Raw genomic sequence first — 23,680 nt, 5'->3', positions numbered from 1 at the left:
GAGTCCTCTGCCTTCCCCCACGTCCCCCGCCCCCACCACAATCCCTAGTATTTCCCAATATGCCACCGTGTACCTCTGAGCCACGGTCCTAAAGAGCAAAATGGGCCAGAGTCAATAATGCATACAAAGCAATATATTTCAGCGTTATTTAAAAAGTGTCTGTCAAAATAAATAAATAAATAAATAAAATAAAAAGTGTTTGCCTCTGGACAGCTGGTTAGGCACTTGTAGGGTGAACTACCTTAGTGGGTCTCTCAGAAGACATCACATTACTCACCATTGTAACATCAGCGTTTTCCTTTACAAGTACTTTGAGGTCTTCCAAAGGAAATCTAAAGGGCTGGGCAGGACCTGGGCCACTGCCCCGTCTGTGAATGAGCAAGCTGAGCATGGATAGAGCTTTCTAAGCAGCTTCCTTGCTTAGCACATTGGAGGAAGTCAGCGCCTTCAGTGAGCAGGTGCCCGAAAGTGGGGGAGGGGCCAGGTTCTGTGGGGTCGGAAGCTTGCAGCATTTGGGGCCGGTTATCTACAGTAGAAAAGGAATACAAATTATAAGTATAAAAATAGATATAAAAGCGAATATTTAGAATGAAAAAAATCACTCAAAATTACACATTTTAAGAAGGCGATGAATACCGCAAAAATCATAAAACCTAGAAAAATTACACATTCTCCTTATTTATTAATTGCCCCATATGCCTGTGTAGTACTTTTTCTAAATTTGTAATGATTTGTAATCTGAAAAATATGCAAAACTCCTCTGAAATTAGGCATTCACGGGAACAATTCGAATGCATATAAAAATCGCTGCCACCTTATACTGAACCAAATAATTGTGCAACCAGATTACTCTGATGCCACAACATTGACTTATTGATGACTATGTGTAGGAGTTTTGTCACTAGAACACTTGCTTCTTCAGGCATTTCTCTGCGTTGGCGGCAATGCTGTGTGCCATTTTGCTGGAACCAGCAGATTTCGTCAGGACAGGATGCCACAGATACACTAAAAGGCATGCTGCGACGTGTTCCGTGTACCCTGGGACTTCACCTGCGGTGCTCAGGTGACACCATCACGTGATCGGACCCACAGACACAAGCATTGTGATCAAATTCTGTTTTGTGTCACCCCTGTCTGAAGAGAAGACAATGTAAGACCTGTTTATAATTACAGACATTCAACACGGACAACTTCCCTCACACGAGAGAACTGGTTTGCAATTGTACTTGTTTGATCTTTGGAAGATTCTGCCAGCCTAGCTTCTGGCTCAGTGTATCTCAAATCTTATTTTTCCCTGCCCTCCCACGTACTTCCAATGGCGGGTGCTGTGGGACACTCACACAGTGACAAACTTGGGCTGCACCTGCCCATCTTGATGCACAGTGATACTGAACATGGGCAAGAATGAGAGTGTTCCTGGAAGCCAGTCCCACACCCGCTGCTTGCAGATAACTCGTCTCTACAAGGAAGTGGCGCTGAGCTACAGAAATATATCCCTCCAAGCCCAAATTAAATGTTACCCCAATTCAACTTCCTCTTAGCTGGATCTCCCAAATGCCCACAGGCACTCAGACATCACCCACCTAACAGAAAATCAGACAGAGAAGTGGGAATGGCAAGAGACGGAGCTATTAACCACTGGTAGTTGGACTATCTTACTTTTGCAAGTAGAACCGAAACATTTGGGCAGAGGAACGTCCTGCTCCTTCCAGGAGGGGCCCTGAGGCTTCCTCGGCTTCCCAGCAAATGTGTCCCCTAGCCTCAAGCCAGGAGCACATGGGGGGCGTGGGGGCCATAGGATGCTGACATCATCGACGGCCTCGTCAAAAGGCAGCAGGCTTGGAGACAGGAGTCCCAACTCGGTCCCTGAGCCTCCCTGTGCCTCAGGGGCCCCCTGAAAACAGGGATGATGACACTGACCTCCCGGAATGGCTCTCGGGTTTAAAATGCCAATTTGTGACATCTCTTGGTAAGTCAGAGCACTGGACAAACGTCCCCTGTCGTTCTCGGACCAGTGTCCCAGCCTCTTCCTCCCCTTGGGTCCAGAAGGAACAAGTCTACAGGAAGAGCTCTGCCTCTTTAAAGTACGAGGTTGTGCTGTGAGCCCTAATGGAATGAACAGAGCCCTGTCTTCTGGAATCAGGGTAATCCTGCTGAGGTCACTTCTGCCACCTCCTCCTCCCTGCTGTCAGGCAGGGGATTAGAGGAGAGGCCAGCAGATTAACGGGTTCATTTTGTCATAACCGCCCCCCCCAGATCATCAGCCCCCTCCTGGAGCCTGCTGGTCAGGTGGGGCGGCTTCTCTGTGCACTCTTCCTCTGCAGGACAGAGAGAAGCCCCTGCCCTTGCCAAGCGTTGTAGCAAGACAAGACTGGAAGCTGGGGGAACCCCAGCTTGCCAGGACTCGGAAGGCAGAAGGCCTGGGGACGTCCCAAGGATCTGGGTGACAGGCGGACAGAGCTGGTGGTCAGAGGCCACTCTCTTCTCTCCCTCCCTTCACCCTGAGCCCCACAGAGACACCATGCCAGGACTCTCCAGGTTCCACCTAGACACCAGCGCCCCCCACCGCAGGAGGCCCTGCTGCCCATGGCCAGTGGCCCGGGCCTCCCTGCCGAAGACCGCAGTCATGCTGTTCCTGCTGCTCTCCAGCACCTTCGTGTCCCCCACACACGGGCAGACCAAGATTCCTCTGGAAACGTAAGTGTCAGCCCCCACCCCATAGAATCCTCTGGCCCTGGCCTTCCTTTCTTCCCCCTGGAGAGCTCAAGCCTCTGCCCACCCCCCTACCCCTGACCTCTGGCCTCCCTCGAGTTCTCCCCTGGGGGCTTGCACTGCCCACTGTCCCTTTCCCTCCCCTCTTCCCACTGGACTCCCATTCTGGAGCCCCGCCTGCCACTGCGCGGACGCCCGCCGGTTTCAGGCAGAAGTGATCGCTAGGGCCTCACGCCTCAGGAAGGCAAGCAGCGGCTCGAGCACCTGCAGGCCAGAGGGAGGCTCCTTCCAGGATAATCGCTGCGATTAGGCCACTGGGAGTGAGGACTGTGCTGGCTCAAAACGATCACCACAGCTCCCTAAGGATTTGTGAGGAAATTGGGGTTTTGACACTCTGAAAGAGTATAGCAGCTCTGAACCGACCAAATGGCTCATGCAGCCAGGAGCTGAGTAAAATTGGACTTTGGTTGTCGTCTTCCTTTCCTGCCTCCTTCCAGACCCCCTTCTGCAACCTGTCGCTCAGACCAGCTCCAGGAAAGAATCTGCTATCAGTCATGTGCACTTTGGTATAAAGCGGAATTGCTGGGAATGTCTGTTTTTCAGTCCTTTGCTCTGGCGGGCCTATTAAAAAAAGACATGGCCGAGATACGTGGGGAGCGGAGCACTCTAGATGGCAGGGGCAGCTCACTCAGTCCATACCCGGGTCTGGCCACTCAAGTCCAGCATGATGGTCAGGCTGTCAGAGCCAGCTGCCAACCTCACGTCTGAACAGCCCTGGGGACCGGGAGGCTGAACAATGCATGTTGTGTGTAGCTTTGTGGGCGGTGGATTTCAGCAGCACTGTTCACGCTGGGTTGCAGAGCCTCTACTAGTAGTTTCGAAGCCTGGCTCGGTGCTGCGCGGTTGAGGAAACAAGCTCAGAGAGGTTAGGCGACCTCCCCACGTTCACGTGGGCAGTAAACGGAAGTGTCAGAATTTAAACTCAAGTCAGCTTGACCCACACTTCCCCCACTGCGGGGCCGTATGACTGTCTGTTGCTGAAGGAGATGTTGAGAATAATTTTTTTTTTTAAGATTTTATTTATTTATTTGACAGAGAGAGACACAGTGAGAGAGGGAACACAAGCAGGGGGAGTGGGAGAGGGAGAAGCAGGCTTCCCGCCGAGCAGGGAGCCCGATGCGGGGCTCGATCCCGGGACCCTGGGATCTTGACCTGAGCCGAAGGCAGACGCTTAACGACTGAGCCACCCAGGCACCCCGAGAATAATTTTCTATCCCCAGAACGCACACCAACTAATGGCAGAAGCAGACATTGGGGATAGGCTGAGTGCTGAGTAAAGGTAGCTGGAATCCAGGTCTTGGTTGTGGAGAACTGCAGACTGGACCATCAACGTAGAAACCTCGACAGTTGGCCGAGATTATTGGCCTTCAAACCTGCCTGCATCTGCCCCCACCCTCTCCCCTGGAGCCAGATCTCTGCCAGGCCCTTGACACCAGCCCTCCTCTCTCCCCTGCGGAATCCCCCGCTCAGTCTTGTGCACCCCAGTGACACCACATCCCCTCGCGTCCAGCCATTCCCTCCCTTCCCACTCAGCCCTCAGCCTCCACCCCCTGCCAGGCTCCTACTGCCTTCCCAAATCTGTTCCCACCAAGATCCCCAAACGTTTCCTCCCTGCCCAATCCACTAGACATTCCTGGCCTCCTCTCCCTGGACTCCCTTTTCCTTGAATCTCCACGACTCAACTTCCATGACAATGAGCTCTCCTGGGTCTCCTGGGTCTCCTGGGGCACCTGAATGAAACTTCTGTCCTCCTCAAGGATCCTTTCCCTCTGCCTGCCCCTGAGATTGTTGGTGTCCCCCAGGGTGTGTCTTCCACTCACAGCTCTTCTCATGCTACACATCTCCTTGAGAGAATCCCTCTACCTTCAGAATTTCAACTCACACTTGTGTGCTAATGACTCTCTCAGCCTGGCCTCTACTTGTTAGACTCACATACACATTGCCTATGGACAGCTCTTCCTGAAGATCAAGTGAGGTTTTAAATTCAAGTGTGTGTCTTTCAAGATATAATGCAATTGGCGCCTTCTGGAGTTGTGCAGTGCACAGCCTGCCCTATGGCACTCGGTAGCCCTGCAACAGGAAGGAACCTCCCACTCTACATATCACAAGGGACCCTCCTCACCTTCCACCCTCCCCGACTCGTACCACCCCTCTCCGATCTTCCTGATATTCTTAGTTTTATTCAATAACACCATCATCAGCTCAACCATCCAAGCTAGAAACCTGAAGTCAATTTTGACTCCTCCAAGCTCTTCTATACTCTCTATCTAGAAATCTCTTCCAAATCTCTTTGGCAAGTTCAACTCTCCCAAACTTCTAACACTGAACTCAGATCCCACTTGTCCCAAGAAACCTCCTGGCACTACCACTACCCCTCCCCAAGCTTTGTTGGCGCCCTTCAGCTTCACACATGTATTATGCTATCTGTATGTGGAGGGGTGTCCCTCTCACTGAGGGTTTTACAAAGGTGAGGACCACAATGTGGCTCCAGCACTGTGTGCAATGGCCGGCACATAGTAGGACCTCAATAATTATTGGTTGGTTACTGCATGAACGCAACCTTGACAGGATCATGTGGACAAGCTCATTTTGCTCCATCCAGAGATGCTCAGACGATGTCCTGTGTACTCACTGCAGGATGCCACCAGCCTGGCCAGGTGGCGGGATCTTAGTGCATTTCCAGGGATGGATGGGAGGTCAGGGCTTCTCCATGAAGCTGCCTGCACCCCCGGTGAGGGGTGGCCTTCTCACACCCTCCCTGCCTGGCCTGCTCTCACCTCCGCAGAAAAAGCTCAGAGCCTCTTCCTCTGCACCCAGCCTCATGTCCCCTCTGAAGTTTCAACAGAGGATTTGGTGGCCGGTAGTGACCTTGAGCAGGGCACACTGAAGGGCATGGTCCATTGAGAAGTTGTGGTGCCAAGCAGTTCCTGTTTCCATCCTCAGGGTCCTCCCCACCCTGGCCTGGGCCCGTCCACAGCCTATTCCCCTTCTCTCCTCTCCATTCTTCACTCACAAATCAGAACCCTTGGGGGCTTGGGGTCAGGCTGTGCTTCCCAGCTCGTCTGCCCTGCCACCTCAGGGCAGCTGCTGAGCCCAAAAAGGGTCCTCTTGGTCTCCCACCCCAACCAGGAGGGATGATAGCTCTCTGTGTGTGTTTCTGGGTATAGGTCAGAGTGTATGAGCATCCATGTATATGTGTGTGAAACATATGTATGTATGTATGTATTATGTGTCTCTGAGTGTGTATTGGTGGGTGTGTGTACACAGTTGTTTTCTATGCACGTGTGTCTGTGTACACGTGTGTACAAGAGCACTTCCGTTGCCCGGCAGAGTGAAGCTGTGGGCAGACACCTTCGGCCGGGACCTGTATAACACCGTGACCAAGTACTCCGGCTCACTCTTGCTGCAGAAGGTCAGTAACCCCCACCCAGGGAGCTTGCAGGGCGGTCAGAGGGCAGTCAACCGGGGACTTCTCCTTGCAGAGAAGCAGAGTCCTCTAATCCTCAAATGTCCATGCCGTAAGGGGTCTTAGAGATCATCTAATCCTTTCTCCTCATTTTCAGATGGGGAACTGAGGCCCAGGGAGGGAATGATTTGCCCAAGTCACAGAGCAAGTCAGTGGGGGCAGTAGGGTGGAGTGGCCAAGAGCAGAGGGTCAGCTCAGATCCCCCAGAGGCTGGATGGAATCAAATCGGCAAGGGATGGAATCAGATGGGCAAGGGATTTATTTCGAGGGGTTCCGTGAAGAATAAAAGGGAGAGGGAGCAGGTGTGAGCAGAGTGGGATGTAGCCGTGACACCTGTGAGCGGGGACGGGGAGGCCAGAGAAAGGGCGCAACGCCTGCAGGGGCTGCTTGGGCAGGAGAAGTAGATGAGCTGGACTGTGGCCCTCTGCGGGGAGGTCCCAGACCTCCAGTTCTCAGGACCTCCAGCCATGCCCGGCGCTGCAGAGCGCCCACATGGGGCCCTCCCTGAGGTCTAGCCCACGCCTGGCGCACGGGCAGGAAGCGGGGCCTGATGGGCAGGACGGTGCACCAGCTCCCCCTCGCCTTTATTTATTAATTGCTTTATTGCAGATTGATACCAAGTCTGTCCTCTTACTGGATTATAAACAACATCATTTTCTCAGATATTTATAACTCCCAGACCGGGTTTAATAACAGCCTGCCATTCTCTATTATTACCCTTTGCTGGGAGCTTTATATTCACGATTTAATTCTCACCACAACTTCATGAAGTGACTACGATCTTCGCCATTTTCTAAATGTTGCTAAGAGCAAATCTCAGGTTTTTATGCCTGCGCGTGACCACACTGCAGCCCCTTCCTCCGGCCGCTGGTCAGGGCTGGAGGGAGTGAGTGGGGCCAGGCGGGCGGCTCCCTCTCCCGCGCCCCCTGCAGGCCGCTCTAGCAATGACAGCTCGGACCCTCTTCCGCTCACGTGGAGCTTCCACCCAGCAAAGCACCAGGTCCGTTTGATTTTCTCATCTGTGCCCTCCAACCCCGGGTGAGGCAGATACAGCAATAATGACGTGGCCGTTTTGGGTAAAAGCATTCTATGAGCGTGCTCTAAAGCCATGCAGATGTCACATCTTATAGATGAGGAACTGAGTAACTCGCCTGAGGTCACATGGCCACTAGGTTGCCAAATGGGGTCATTAGACATTAGTGACATAAACACTAGGTGAGAGATTATCTCCTTGCGGGCCCAGAGAGTAGACTTGAACCCAGCTCTCTTAACTCTCCTAGGTTCTCCAGTTCCTCCAGCAGCGTGAATACTTATAGCTGCTGCTGAGCTCTGCCCAGGCAGTGAGAATTATAGTTCACACGGTTGCGAGCAGGGGCACGCTGATACCACGGGGCATCAGGGAAAGATGAACTAATGTCTCATAGTCCCTGTGAGCAGCCCCAGGGAGGCATCATGTTTGCATAAAGAAATCTGGGAGACCTGGGCCACCCCAGGTCCTCCATTCACTGGTTGTGTGACCTTGGTCAAGTTTGTTGACCTCTCTGAGCCTCAGTCTACTCCCTTTTAAGGATATTAACCACAACGTTAATGTCCAGAGTTCCTGGAACAGAGAGAACTTTGATAAAAGGCAGCTATTAATGTTAGTGGGGGAGATTATACCAGAAGGGGAGAGGCTGTCCTTGCCTCTTGTTGAGTCAACAAGACTTCACAGGTGTGAATGCACTACTTGAGAAGATGGAGGCCACACGTAATCATGTACAAGACTACAGGTGCCCATCTCTCCCACTTCCCCTGCACAGAAATACAAGGATGTGGAGCCCAGTCTGAGTATCTCGGAGGTGGATGGCTTAGAGCTGGTGAGGAAGTTCTCAGAGGACATGGAAGCCATGCTCCGCAGGAAAGTAGAGGCTGTCAAGGTACTCTAGGTTCTATGATTTGTGGGGGGTTCCGCCCCAGCCCCCATGACACCAAAATGACCCTCAATGTTGTGCCCCTTTATCCTCTTTCCCACACCATCCTCTTCCTACCTTGAGTGTCTGCCTGTATCCTCATGAGCCAAAAGATCCTTGTAAAGGAGAAAATATTGGGAATAAAGGGAAGAGAGGTGGGGGCTGGAATTTGAGCTCTGCCTGAGGGAACCATGTCCAACACAATAGGATCAATCTACAGTGTTAAGAGGGGTTCTGCATCACAACCTCATATTGAGAGACGGGCACAGAGCAGGTACAGAGTAAGAGTTTTAGGGGTCACCAGCTGAATGAATGGGGAGATGGATGGATGGCTGGTGGGTGGAAGGGAATATAGCTGGATGGAGAGTTCGAAAAGCAAGCTCCCTCATCTCCTCTCCCTTTTCTCCTTCCCCTACTCCTCCCTTCATGCTCTCCTCTTCTGCATATCAACCCACCCTTCATGGCACCCACGTGCTCTGAAGGCCACCCAGGCAGCAGAGGTACTTATAGTGCTGGGCCTCGTGCTCAGGTGATTCCCACACTGCACATCCACCTACCCAATGTCTGTGGGGACCTGGCTGGCTGGAGAGACACAGTCCCTGCTCCACCCAGCCAGAAATCTGGCCATCCAAGACCAGTCTTATCCCCAAAAGGACTCTCTTGGGGGAACCAGGAAAATAAGGAGAGAGGGGATGGAGCTAGGATGGTAGATTGTGCAGGGGAGACTGAGGGCAGGGGTTGGGGAGAGAGCAAGCTTCAGCCTGACCAGCGTGCCTGCCTGGCTCCCCACCTCACCATCAAAACCCACTTTCTGTGAAGCATCAGTGTCAGAGTCGCTGGGGCCTTCTTTCCCACAAGTTACAATTTGCAGCCTCTTTTCTACAGCTTAGGGGAGAGGGATCGTAGCATCAGAGAAGATAACTTGGGGACTGGAGAACTCATCCTAGGCTACAGCAGGAGGACATTGATCTCACATACAACCAACACGGGCAGTAACGTCTGCCTCCTTCTATCTGCAGTGCTGTTTAAAACACCTCTCTGGGCAAAGACATTGGGATGCAGGAATGCACCACTTCGGGTGCTGGTCCTTGTGGTGCTAGAACAAAAGTAATCCTGGCACACTCCCAGAGGCCAGGGCTCTGGGCTCTCTGGGGCTCTGGTTGCATTGTCTTTCCCAAGGCTTCAGTTGAGGAAAACCAACAAAAAGATTGCTTGCTCTGCAGATCTCCAAGCACCAGACCCTCTCCTGCTGGGGGTTACGTGGGGGCCTCAGTCACAGGCCCTTCTACAGGGGCATCCATGGGGAAATTTCCTGCAAAGCAGCACTAAAATTATCTTTGCCCTGTGGAATTTCTTCCTCACATCCTAGGGTTTGGGGGTTGGATTATTTTACCTATTATACAGTTGTATGGATAGAGACTCTGAGAGGCTTAGTGGCTTGCACCCTGACAAAGCCAGAATAGGAGCTCAGGTTTTTTCTACCCCGCCCCCCCCAGACTTATTGAGGTATAATTGACAATAAAAAACAATTGTGTATATTTAAGGTGTGCAAACTGATGACCCAAAAATATACATATACATTGTGAAATACTCTTCTCAACCAAGCCAATCAACAACCATCACCTCACACAGTTACTTTTTCCTTCCCTCCTTCTTTCCATCCTTCCCTCCCTCCTTCCTTCCTTCATTTATTCTTGTATGTGTAATGAGAACACCCAAGATCTACCCTCTTAGCAAATTGCAAGAACACAATACAATACTGTCAACTAAAGTCACATTGCTGTGCATCAGTTTTCTACATTAGTTTTCTTATTTCACTCAGCACTACAGCCCCTAAGTCTGTCCATGTTGCAAATGGCAAAATTTCATTCTTTTTTATGACTGAGTAATATTCTATTTTATTTTTTACCACATCTTTATCCATTCAGCTATCAGTGAGCAAATGAGTTATTTCTATATCTTGGCTATTGTAAGTAATGCTACAATAAACATAGGGAAGCATATATCTTTTTTAATTAGTGTTTTCATTTTCTTTGGGTAAATACCCAGTAGTGGAATTACTGGATCATCTACTTTTAACTTTTTGAGGAACCTCCATACTGTTTTCCACAGCGGCTGCACCAATTTGCATTCCCACCAGCAGGGCACAAGGGTTCTTTTTTCTTCATATCCTCACCAACACTCGTTATTTCTTGTGTTTTTGAGTTTAGCCATTCTCACAGCTGTAAAGAGATATCTCATTGTGGTTTTATCTCAATGAGATATCTCATTGAGCATCTTTTCATGTGTCTGTTGGCCATCTGGATGTCTTCTTCGGAAAAATATCTATTCAGTTCTTCTGCCCATTTTAACTGGATTATTCTGGGGTTTTTTCTGTTACATTGTATAAATTCTTTGTATATTTTGGATATTAATGCCTTATCAGATATATCATTTGCAGATATCTTTTCTCATTCAGTAGGTTGCCTTTTTGTTTTGTTGATGGTTTCTTTCATGTACAAAAGCCTTTTATTTTGCTATAGTCCCAAAAGTTTAATTTTGTTTTTGTTGCCCTTGCCAGAGGAGACATATCTAGAAAAATGTTTCTATGGTCAATGTCAAAGAAATTACTCCTTGTGTTTTCTTCCAGGAATTTTATAGTTTCAGGTCTCACATTTAGGTCTTTAATCCATTTTGAGTTTATTTTCCTGGACAGTGTAAGAAAGTGGTCCAGTTTCATTCTTCTGCATGTAGCTCTCCAATTTTCCTAACTGTAGGTTCATTCTGTTGATTATTTCCTTTGGTGTGCAGAAGCTTTCTGGTTTGATGCAGACAACAAAAGCAAAAATAGGTACAGGTGATGCAATCCCATTTCTATTTTCACTTTTGTTCTCTGTGTTTTTGATATCATATGCCCCCCCCCCCAAAAGACCAGTGTCAAGAAGCTTTTTCTCTATGCTTTCTTCTAGTAATTTTATAATTTCAAGTCTTACACTTAGGTCTTTATTTTGAGTTGATTTTCATATCTGGTGTGTGATAAGGGTCCAATTTAATTCTTCTGCATGTAAATAGTTTTCCCCACACCATTTATTGAAGAGACTATTTTTTTGCCATTGTGTGTACTTAGCACCTTAAAGATCAGTTGATTGTAAATGTATGGATTTATTTCTGGGCTCTGTTCTGTTCTATTTGTCTATATGTCTGATTTTGTGCCAATACCAACTGCTTTGATTATTGTAGCTTTGTAATATATTTTGAAATCAGGAAAGTGTGATGTGAAATCAGATTTGTTATTCTTGCCCAAGATTGTTTTGGCTACTCAAGGTCATCTGTGGTTCCATATGAATTTTATAGTAGTTTTTTCTATTTCTGTAAAGAATGACTTTGGGATTTTGATAGAGATTGCATTGAGTTTATAGATCACTTTGGGTAGTATGGACTTTTTTTTTTGGTATTATTATTCCCATTTTTTTTATTATGTTATGTTAGTCACCTTACAGTACATCATTAGTTTTTGATGTAGTGTTCCATGATTCATTATTTGTGTATAACACCCAGTGGTCATCACAACACGTGCCCTCCTTAATACCCATCACCAGGCTACCTCACCCCCCAACCCCTCCCCTCTGAAACCCTCAGATTGTTTCCTGGAGTCCATAGTCTCTCATGGTTTGTCTCCCCCTCTGATTCCGCCCCCCTTCAGTTTTCCCTTCCCCTAATGTCCTCTGTGCTATTCCTTATGTTCCACATATGAGTAGAGCCATATGATAATTGTCTTTCTCTGCTTGATTTATTTCACTTAGTGTAATCCCCTCCAGTTCCATCCATGTTGATGCAAATGGTGGGTATTCATCCTTTCTGATGGCTGAGTAATATTCCACTGTATATATGAACCACATCTTCTTTATCCATTCATCTGTTGAAGGGCATCTCAGCTCCTTACACAGTTTGGCTGTTGTGGACATTGCTGCTATAAACATCGGGGTGCATGTGTCCCTTCTTTTCACTACATCTGTATCTTTGGGGTAAATACCCAGTAGTGCAATTGCTGGGTCATAGGGTAGCTCTATTTTTAACTTTTTAAGGAACCTCCATACTGTTTTCCAAAGTGGCTATACCAACTTGCATTCCTACCAACAGTGTAAGAGGGTTCCCCTTTCTCCATAACCTCTCCAACATTTGTTGTTTCCTGCCTCGTTAATTTTTGCCATTCTAGCTGGTGTAAGGTAGTATCTCAGTGTGGTTTTGATTTGTATTTCCCTGACGGCTAGTGATGTTGAACATTTTTTCATGTGTCTGTTAGCCATTTGTATATTTTCTTCGGAGAAGTGTCTGTTCATGTCTTCTGCCCATTTTTTTACTTGATTATTTGTTTTTTGGGTGTTGAGTTTGAGAAGTACCTTATAGATCTTGGATACCAGCCCTTTATCTGTAGTGTCATTTGCAAATATCTTCTCCCATTCTGTCGGTTGTCTTTTGGTTTTGTTGACTGTTTCCTTTGCTGTGCAGAAGTTTTTTTATCTTGATGAAGTCCCAAAAGTTCATTTTTGCTTTTGTTTCCCTTGCCTTTGGAGATGTGTCATGAAAGAAGTTGCTGTGGCTGATGGGTAGTATGGTCATTTTAACAATACTAATTCTTCCAATCCATGAAAAAGGATCTTCCTGTGATCTGTGTCTCCTTTAATTTCCTTACTTCCCATGATGCTCTGTAATGCTGGAGTCCTTTTTTTTTTTTTAATTGTGGTAAATACACATAATATAAAAGTTACCAGTGGGGCACCTGGCTGGCTCAATCAGTTAAGCATCCGACTCTTGGTTTAGGCTCAGGTCATGAGCTCAGGGTCATGAGATAAAGCCTGGCATTGGGCTCAATACTGGACATGGAGCCTGCTTAAGATTCTCTCTCCCTCTCCCTCTGCCCTTCCTCCCCTGCTCACACTCTCACATGCTCTCTCTCTCTAAAAATAAAATAAAATAAATATAAAAGTTACCATTTTAACCATTTTTAAAGTGTATAGTTCAGTGGCATGAGATACACTCCATGAAACTATCATCACTATCTAGTTCCAGAACTTTTCATCCCTCCCAAACAGAAACCCTGAACCCATTAAGCAGTCACTCCCATTCCCTCACCCCCCTGGCTCCTGGCAACCATTAATCTGCTTTCTGTCCATAGATTTTCCATTTCACAAAAGTGGAATTATACAATATGTAACCTTTTCATATCTGGAGTCTTTCACTTCATGTTTTTAAGGTTCATCCATGTCTTAACATGTATCAGAACTCATTTATTTTTATGGCTGAAAAATTTTCCATTTATTGGTATCCCACATTTTGTTGGGATGTTCATCAGCTGATGAACATTTGGGTTGTTTCTATCTTTCGACTACTGAATATATATATTTGTATGTATGTGTGTACAGTAGATACCTATGTGAATATATGTATATACACGTACACATTTAATAGACTTTATTTTTTATATTTATTTTTTAAGGTTTTATTTATTTATTTCAGAGAGAGAGAGCACGCGCACAAGCATGGGGGGTGGCAGATGGAGAAGCAGACTCCCTGTGGAGCAGGGAGCCCGATGCAGGACTCAATCCCAGGACTCTGGGATCATGATCTGGGCTGAAGGCAGACGCTTAACTGACTGACCCACCAGGTGCCCCTAGACTTTATTTTTAAAGCAGTTTTAGGATCACTGCAAAATTTTGAAGAAAGTACAGAGTTCCCATATACCCCTGCCCCCACAAATACAGTCTCCCCAGCTATCAGCACTTCCCACCAGAGTGGTATATTTGTTACAATTGATGAACCTACATTATCACATCATTATCAGCCAAAGTCCATGGTTTACATGAGGGCTCACTCTTGGTGTGGTACCTTCTATGGGTTTTGACACATATATCCACTGTTATAGATCATACGGAGTATTTTCACTGCCCTAAAAAATCCTCTGTTTTCTACCTATTCATCCCTCCCTCCCCACAAACCTCTGGCTACCACTGATCTTTTTCCTGTTTCCATAGTTTTGCCTTTTCCAGAATGTCATGTAGTTGGAGTGCAGGATATTGTCTTTTCAGACTGGCTGCTTTCACTGAGTAATATGCATTTACCTTTTGGCCATTATGAGTAGTGCTGCTATAAACAATTGTGCAGAAGTTAGTGTTTGAGTACCTCTTTTCAGTTTTCTTGGGTATATTCTTAGCAGGAGAAATTACTGAAGACCTGCTGACCTCGTTTTGCCTATTCATTCTCCCTTTTGTGTTCCTGTCCTGCAGAATCTGGTAGAGGCTGCTGAGGAGGCTGACCTGAACCATGAATTCAATGAGTCTCTGGTGGTGAGTCCTCCTGCTCCCAGAGCTGCTGCAAGGAGAGTATAATGACTAATGGCCCAACCCCCACCAAGGGCCAGGGTCACCTGAGTACAAGATACGGAGTGGGGGTTGGGGGGGAGGTGGGAGGTCCCATACTGTCTTTTAATGTGCACAGGATTTGTATGAACCTACGATAGTTTGATTCTGAAATGCTCTCTGGTCTTTTGAGAAGAGATTTATGGACCAGGTAGGAGAGATAACTCTCAAGACTTGGGAGCAGAGGACAGAGTGGTAATCCATCCATTCCATAAACATTTACTGCCCAGCTGCAATGTGCTAGCCTCTGCAAAGATTAGAAAATCAGGAAGCTCATAGACCAAATAACTTTAGCATATGGCATGTAACGAGCCCATGAGAGTTGGTAAACAGAGTTAAAAGAATACAGAAGGGAAGGGGCAGAGGCTCAGACACTCCTGCAGACAGGGTGGCAGTAGGGACAGCCTCAGGCTGAGGGAGATTTGAGCAGAAAGGGCATGGAGAAGCTGAGGGAAAAGAAAAGACACTGAAATTGGAAAACACAAGATTGAGGAAATTGTGAATGGTCAGCTCTATATGTCAAACGGATGATGAAGTGGAAAGTGACTGTGGACAGATAGGAATCCCCCCAATATTGCATGTTAGAGCCAGAAAGCACACTGCTGACTCCTCAGAGGAGCATCAGGGTCACAGGCTCTTTCTTAAAGAAAGAAGCCTCACCACCATTCTGGGTCTCTAGGAGCTCCCCACACTGCAAAAAAAATATGGTGGTACCCATGAGGCTGGCTCTGTCTCTTTACCCCACCTTGGATCTCTAGCTGCCTATCTCTGGCTCCGATTGGGTCATGCCCACACATGCTTGACAGAGTGGGGAACTGAAGCAATAATCTAGACCATTTACATCAAAAACCAAATGAATCAACCATGCACTCCAATATCTGGATATGTATTGTCTGTATGCGTGATGCAGATTACTGCCTGAATTGTCCATGGGTGTTGCTGGTATGGATGCTATCAGTCTGTCTGACCCCATCTCTCACATCTGAGTCCTCTCACCTGTGCCATTTCTTTTTCTCTCTCTCACCCTGTGGGCCTCTTGTGCCCACACCGTCTGTCCTGCTCTTTCCCTTCTGCCCTAGTTTGACTATTACAACTCTGTCCTGATCAACGAGAGGGACGAGAACGGCAATTACGTGGAGCTGGGGGCTGAGTTTATCCTTGAGTCCAACGCGCACTTCAGCAACCTGATGGTGAACACCTCCATCAGCAGCGTGCAGCTGCCCACCAATGTGTACAACAAAGGTAACTCCCTGCCCGACCCCCACCTGGCCCTCTCTGAACAGCTTGTACTGTGAGTTTCAATGCTGTGCCTCTATTTTCCTGAGAAGCCCTGCAGAGTGTAAACTGAGTCTCCACCCTCCTTGACTGAGAAGAACAAGAAAAAAGATTCTACACAAGTCTGGGCTGAGAGAAAGCTCAGTGTTCCTGGATTAGAGGGTGTTAGTGTGGCTCTCCGAGGGTGAGGTAGCAGGCAGTTGTGAACAGCATTACTACAGGCTGTGTGTGTGTGGTCAGCGGATGAAGAACTGGTCACTATTGCTTCTGACTTTGTTTCCCCAGCAGTTCCTTCTATAATCTCACCCTTTAGACCCAGGCATTTTAAATGGAGTCTACATGTCTGAAGCCTTGAACCCTGTTTTTGTGGAGAACTTCCAGAGAGACCCAACACTGACCTGGCAATATTTTGGCAGCTCCACTGGATTCTTCAGGATCTATCCAGGTAGGGACATCAGGAGGCATCTCCTAGGCCTTCCGGGCTTTTCTGGGAATAGGGCAATAGAGATATTGAAGACAGACCCCGACACTCAGGCCCCCAGTGAATGGACCTCCCCATCCAAAAGTATCTCCAACCCACATTTTGACATTCTTCACAATATGATAAGCACATTTACAAGAAATAGCTGTCGAATGAATGAATGAACGAATGAATGAATGAATGAATGAAACCATCAAACACCATGGTAATCAGCCCCAAAATGCCTACATTAAACTCTTGTCCCATGAAAAGCACTATGGAAAATGCAAAAATAAGATAAAACAAGTCTTGATCTTAAGAAATTTACATCCTAATTGGAGACATGGAGCATACTCATTTGAAGTGCTCAACAACAATGTAGAAAATGTCATAGGTTAGTATGTGACTAGTGGCCAACTTAATGGGTGGCATGGAGAAAGATCCCTTGTCCATCAATAAAAATAGAAAACAGAAATATCTACCATGAGGTTTGCATTTTACTCCAACCCATTTTTATATTTTAGCACACTGTCTGGAAAGTCATGAAGTTGTCCTGTTTTTCTGAGACAGGAAAGCAGAAAAATCCTAAAGGACCCCTCTGTGTCCCCAGGATGGAAAAGTCAGTTCCTCTATGGGACTACACAGGGATCCTAGAGCCCACAGGGTTCCCGTTGTTTGCATGCCCTTGTTTCTCTGCCCAAATCCACAACAAGTCACTGGTTCTTTTTCTGCTCTCCGGAGCCTCAATAGAGCAAGCTCATTCCTCTTTCATGTAACAGCCCTTCAAATGCTTGAAGTCAACTCACATGTCCCTCAGGTCTTCTCCGGGGTAGAATTCCTGCAAGTATTTCTGCCACATCAGGGCTTCCAGAGACATCAACTCGTGTGCAAACAACACAGTCCAGTTATGGCCCATCAGTCTGCAAAGAAGGGGGCAATTTCTCACACCCGCACCACATTTATAGATACGTGTCAGCCCTCGGGAGGACAGTATTGGGTTAACTATCAGTCTGTCTGATATCTCTAGCTGCCTGTCTCTGGCTCCGATTGGGTCATGCCCACACACGCTCGACAGAGTGGGGAACTGAAGCAATAATCTAGACCATTTACATCAAAAACCAAGTGAATCAACCATGCACTCCAATATCTGGATATGTATTGTCTGTATGCGTGATGCATGGTACCACTGTTCCCATGAGTCTATGCAGGCCTATTTCTATTTATTTTATTTTTATTTTTGTTTATAATATAACGAATGCTTGTGTATACATCACTGATGCAAAAACTAGAATGTTATCAAACCTCTATCTACTTAATATGCTCCTCCTCTGATCTGCCCTTGGTCCCCCAACTTCCCTCCAATCCCACCCTCCCCAACTGACCAGGTAACAGCTATCTTGCACTTCGAACTTACCCCTCCATTTTAAATTTTTTGGCTGTCTGCTTAGTTATTTAGTCCTATCTCATATTTACAAGCACACACACACACACACACACACACATCTGCTTAAAAATATATTGTTTTGTTTTGCTCATTTTTGGAAATTATTAAACTGGTTTTGTGTATAGGCTTTCAGAGCTTGCTTTTTCATTCAGTATTATATTAGCAACATTCATCTGGATTGTCACATATATCTGTACTTTGTCATTTTTGTTCCTGTATCATATTCTGGGGGGCCAATATATCAGTTTATTCATCCTCCTGATCCTGTCTGGGTTGTTTTCAGTTTTTTATTTTTCTTCTCTGTTTTGTTTTGTTTTTTTTTTTAAAGATTTTATTTATTTATTTGACAGAGAGAGACACAGCGAGAGAGGGAACATAAGTAGGGGGAGTGGGGGAGGGAGAAGCAGGCTTCCCGCCGAGCAGGGAGCCCGATGCGGGGCTTGATCCCAGGATCCTGGGATCATGACCTGAGCCGAAGGCAGACGCTTAACAACTGAGCCACCCAGGCGCCCTGTTTTGTTTTTTGTGTTTTTTTTACTTTTAAGAACAGGGTTGCTATGAACATTTCCTACGCATGTGTCCCGAGACATATTATAAGAGCTTCTCTTGGGCATGTACCTAGGGATGGAATTGCTAAGTCTTAAGATACGTGACCGTTCAGCTATGACAAGAAAGTGCAAAATTGTTTTCCAAAATGCTTGCACTAATTATATTCCCCCCAGCCATGAATAAGAAATTCTGTTGATCCACATTTTCTCAAACCCTGGATATTGTGAAACATTAACCATTTTTGTTAACACTTGAGTACAAAATGGTATTTCACTGTGGTCTGGCATTGCATTTCCTCCATCACTTGTGAAGCTGAGCATCTCTTTCTTCATATGTCATTTGTTGTATGTTTTTCTTCTTCTGTGAAATGCCTATTATGTCTTCTGTCTGCCTATTGCCTTTCCTAATGTTAACACGTCTTTACGTTATTATGAAAACCTAACTTGATCATAGCAAATTAGTCTTTTATGCATTGCTGGATTTAGTTCACTAGTATCTTGTTTAGGATTTTTTGCACCCATGAGTGAAATGGTCTTGTAATTTCTTTTTCTGGTACTGTCTTTGTCTGGTTTTCAAAATTATACTAGCTTCATAGAATAAACTGGGAAATATTCCCTCTGTTTTTGGTTTTTGGAAGTATTTAAATAAGTTAGAGTGATGTTTTCCTTGAAAGCTTGTTAGGATTCATCTATAAAACCATATAGGCCTGATTTTTTTATGGGAAGATTTCAAACTACCACTTCCATATATTTGATACTTGCAGGACTGATAAGGCTTTCTATTCCTTCTTACTTTGGTAAATTAAGAGAGATTCCATCCATTTTGTCTGAGTTTTCAAAACTATTTCCAGGAAGCTATTTATTCTGTTACCTTTTTAATCTCTGCTGTATCTATAATTATTTCCCCTTTTTATCTATAGTATTACTCATTTTTTTCTTTACCATTCCACCACTGGGTTCTCTGTTTTGTTAGTCTTTCTCAGGTATCATCTCTTGCCTCCATGGACTGCTCTCTATTGCTTCTTTGCTTTCCATGTAATCTGTTTCAGTTCTGATCTTATCTCCTCTTCTCCCTTTCCTTGGATCTATCTGCTGTTCTTCTTTCTAACTAATTAAATTGGACACTTAGCTTTAATTTTTGGCCTTTCTTTGTTTCTAAAGTAAGCGTTTATGGCCAGACCTTGGCCCTAGAAGCTCCACTTTTGCTGCACCTCACAGGGTGTGATTAGTAGTGGGTTTTAAATTTTTTAAATTATGGTAAAATACATATAACATAAAACTTATCACCCTAACTTTTAAAATGAAATTATAATTGATATTATATTAGTTTCAGGCATACAACATAGTGATTCGATTTTTTTATACATTACGGAATGATCACCTCGAAAGCTCATTACCCTCTGTGACTATAGTTATTACAATTTTATTGACTATATTCCCTATGTTGTACATTACATCCCTGTGACTTATTTATTTTATAACTAAAAGTTTATATCTCTTAATCCCTTTCACCTCCTTTGCCCATTTCCTAGCCCCCTCACCTCTGTCAACCACCAATTTGTTCTCTGTATCTATGAGTCTGTTTTGTTTTGTCTGTTCATTTGCTTTTTAGATTCCACACATAAAGTATTTGTTTTTGTCTGACTTACTTCACTTAGCATAATACTCTCTAGCTCCATCCATGTCATTGCAAATGGCAAGATTTCATTCTTTTTATGACTGAGCAATATTCCATTGTGTATATATACCACATCTTCTTTATCCATTCATCTATCAGTGAATACTTAGGTCACTTCCATGTCTCGGCTATTGTGTTAGCGCTGCAGGAATCATAGGGCTGCATATATCTTTTCAGATGAGTGATTTTATTTTCTTCAAATAAATATCCAGAAGTGGAATTGCTGGATTGTGTGGCAGTTCTATTTTTAATTTTTTTAGGAACCACCATACTGTTTTCCATAGGGACTGCACCAATTTACATTTCCATCAATGGTGCACAAGGGTTCCCTCTTCTCCTCATTCTTGCCAGCACTTGTTATTTCTTGTCTTTTTGATACTAGCCATTCTGACAGGTGTGAGGTGGTATCTCACTGTGGCTTGATTTGCATGTCTCTGATGATGAGTGATGCTGAGCATCTTTTCATGTGTCGGTTGGCCATCTGTACATCTTCTCTAGAAAAATGTCTGTTCGCGTCCTCTGCCCATTTTTAAATCAAGTTGTTTGCTTTTTTGTTGTTGAGTTGTGTGAGTTTTTTTATATATATTTTGAATATCAACTCCTTCTTGTATATATCATTTGCAAATATCTTCTTCCATTCAGTAGGTTGCCTTTTACTTTGTTGATGGATTCCTTCACTGCAAAATTTTTTTAGTTTGATGTAGTCCCATGTTATTTTTGCTTTTGTTGCCTTGCCTAAGGAGACCTATCCAAAAACATGTTGTTGAGACCGATGTCAAAGAGCTTATTGACTAGGGGCGCCTGAGTGGCTCAGTCATTAAGCGTCTGCCTTCGGCTCAGGTCATGATCCCAGTGTCCTGGGATCGAGCCCCGCTTTGGGCTCCCTGCTCCGCGGGAAGCCTGCTTCTCCCTCTCCCACTCCTTCTGCTTGTGTCCCCCCTTTCACTTTGTCTCTCTCTGTCAAATAAATAAATAAAATCTTTAAAAAAAAAAAAGAGCTTATTGACTATATTTTCTTCTAGGAATTTTATGGTTTCAGGTCTTACATTTAGGTATTTGATTTATTTTGAGTTTATTTTTTTATATGGTGTAAGAAAGTGGTCTAATTTCATTCTTTTGCATGTAGCTGTCCAGTTTTCCCAGCACGAGACTGTCTTTCCCATTGTTATGTTCTTGCTTCCTTTTTTGTAGATTAATTGACCATATAATTATGGATTTGTTTCTGGATTTGTTCCATTGATCTGTATGTCTGTTTTGTGCCAGTACCATACTGATTTGATTACTACAGCTTTATAGTATAATTTGAAAGCAGAGAGCCTGCTTCCTCCAACTCTGTTCTTTCTCAAGATTGCTTTGGCTATTTGGAGGTCTTTTGCGGTTCCATACAAATTTTAGTATTATTTGTTCTTGTCCATCCTAACCACCTTTAAGTGTTTGATTCAGTGACATTAAGTACATTAATGTTGTTGTGCAACTATCACCACCATCCAGCTCCAGAAGTCTCTTCATCTTGCAAAATTGGAACTCTGTACCAATTTAAACAATAACTCACCATTCCCTTTTTCCTTCCAGCCTCTGGCAACCACCATCTACTTTCTATCTCCATGAATTTGACTACTCTAGGTATCTTGTATAAGTGGAATCCTACAATATTTGTCTTTTTATGACTGGCTATTTAACTTAGTGTAATGTCTTCCAGATGCATCCATGTTGCAACCTGTGTCAGAATTTCCATCCTTTATAAGACTGAATAATATTTCACTGTATGGTAGACCACATTTTGTTTATTCATCTGTGGATGGACACTTGAGCTGCTTCTACATTTTAGCTCTTGTGAATAATGCTACTATGAATAGGGATGTGCAAATATTTCCTTGAGACCCTGCATTCACTTATTTTGGATATGTCCTGAGAAGTGGAATTCCTGGGTCATATAGCAATTCTATTTTTAATTTTTGGAGGAACTGCCACACTGTTTTCCATAGTAACTATATCATTTTATATTTCCACCAAGTGCACAAGGGTTCCAATTCCTCCCCATCCTTGTTATGTAAAAAAATTTTTTACTCACATCTATTTGGGTGTGAGTGGTATCTCATCATGGTTTTTGATTTGCATTTTTCTAATGACTAGGCTGTTGAGCATTTTCTCTTGTGCTTATTGGCCATTTATATATCTTATTTGAGAAATGTCTATTCAAATCCTTTGCCTATTTTTGAATTCGATTGTTTGCTTTTGTTGTTCTTGAGTTGTAGTTCTTTATGTTTAGTGGATATTAACCTCTTATCAAATAAATAATTTGCAAATATTTTCTCCCATTCTATGGTTCTCTTTTCACTCTATTGATTGGGTCCTCTGATACACAGAAGTTATTGCCTGGGTTTTTGGTGTCATGGTAGTGTTTAAATTATCATTTGCTTCTACACATTTTTTAATTTCCCTGTGATTTCTTCTTTGACCTTTTAGTTGTTTAAAAGTGTGTTTTGAAATTTCCAAATATATCCAGGGCGCCTGGGTGGCTCAGTTGGTTAAGCGACTGCCTTCGGCTCAGGTCATGATCCTGGAGTCTCTGGATCGAGTCCCGCATCGGGCTCCCTGCTCGGCAGGGAGTCTGCTTCTCCCTCTGACCCTCCCCCCTCTCATGTGCTCTCTCTCTCATTCTCTCTGTCAAACAAATGAATAAAATCTTTAAAAAAAAAAATAAATAAATAAAAATAAAAAATAAATAAAATTTCCAAATATATCCAATTATATTTATCTTTTCATTATAAATTTTTTTCCTTTTTTCTTTTTTTTATTATGTTATGTTAATCACCATACATTACATCATTAGTTTTTGATGTAGTGTTCCATGATTCATTGTTTGCATATAACACCCGGTGCTCCATGCAGTACGTGCCCTCTTTAATACCCATCACCAGGCTAACCCATCCCCCCACCCCCTCCCCTCTAGAACCCTCACTTTGTTTCTCAGAGTCCATAGTCTCTCATGGTTCATCTCCCCCTCCAATTTCCCCCCCTTCATTTTTCCCTTCCTGCTATCTTATTCTTTTTTTTTTTTAAACATATAATGTATTATTTGTTTCAGAGGTACAGGTCTGTGATTCAACAGTCTTACACAATTCACAGTGCTCACCATAGCACATACCCTCCCCAATGTCTATCACCCAGCCACCCCATCCCTCCCACCCCCCCACCACTCCAGCAACCCTCAGTTTGTTTCCTGAGATTAAGAATTCCTCATATCAGTGAGGTCATATGATACATGTCTTTCTCTGATTCACTTATTTCGCTCAGCATAATACCCTCCAGTTCCAGCCACGTCGCTGCAAATGCAAGATTTCATTCCTTTTGATGGCTGCATAATATTCCATTGTATATATATACCACATCTTCTTTATCCATTCATCTGTCGATGGACATCTTGGCTCTTTCCATAGTTTGGCTATTGTAGACATTGCTGCTATAAATATCGGGGTGCACGTACCCCTTCAGATCCCTACATTTGTATCTTTCGGGTAAATACCCAGTAGTGCAATTGCTGGGTCGTAGGGTAGCTCTATTTTCAACTTTTTGAGGAACCTCCATACTGTTTTCCAGAGTGGCTGCACCAGCTTGCATTCCCACCAACAGTGTAGGAGGGTTCCCCTTTCTCCACATCCCCACCAACATCTGTCATTTCCTGACTTGTTA

At 44.8% G+C, this 23,680-nt stretch overlaps 1 protein-coding gene across 1 annotated transcript in view; it reads left to right on the top strand.

Annotated features, from left to right (window-relative positions):
- Positions 1–2,521: 2,521 nt before the first annotated feature.
- The window catches only part of CACNA2D4 (calcium voltage-gated channel auxiliary subunit alpha2delta 4), a 124,127-nt gene continuing 102,968 nt past the window's right edge, over positions 2,522–23,680 (top strand). Inside the window, exons 1-6 of the mRNA XM_021690413.1 lie at positions 2,522–2,697; positions 6,103–6,184; positions 8,038–8,154; positions 14,451–14,510; positions 15,662–15,824; positions 16,171–16,302. Of these exons, the coding sequence (XP_021546088.1) occupies positions 2,522–2,697; positions 6,103–6,184; positions 8,038–8,154; positions 14,451–14,510; positions 15,662–15,824; positions 16,171–16,302 (730 nt within the window). The remainder of the gene's footprint in view (positions 2,698–6,102; positions 6,185–8,037; positions 8,155–14,450; positions 14,511–15,661; positions 15,825–16,170; positions 16,303–23,680) is intronic.

This window comes from Neomonachus schauinslandi, chromosome 5 (genome assembly GCF_002201575.2).
Source record: "Neomonachus schauinslandi chromosome 5, ASM220157v2, whole genome shotgun sequence".
NCBI lineage: Eukaryota > Metazoa > Chordata > Mammalia > Carnivora > Phocidae > Neomonachus > Neomonachus schauinslandi.
Note: the sequence above shows the minus strand (reverse complement) of the source record. Positions and strands in the feature narration are given on the sequence as shown.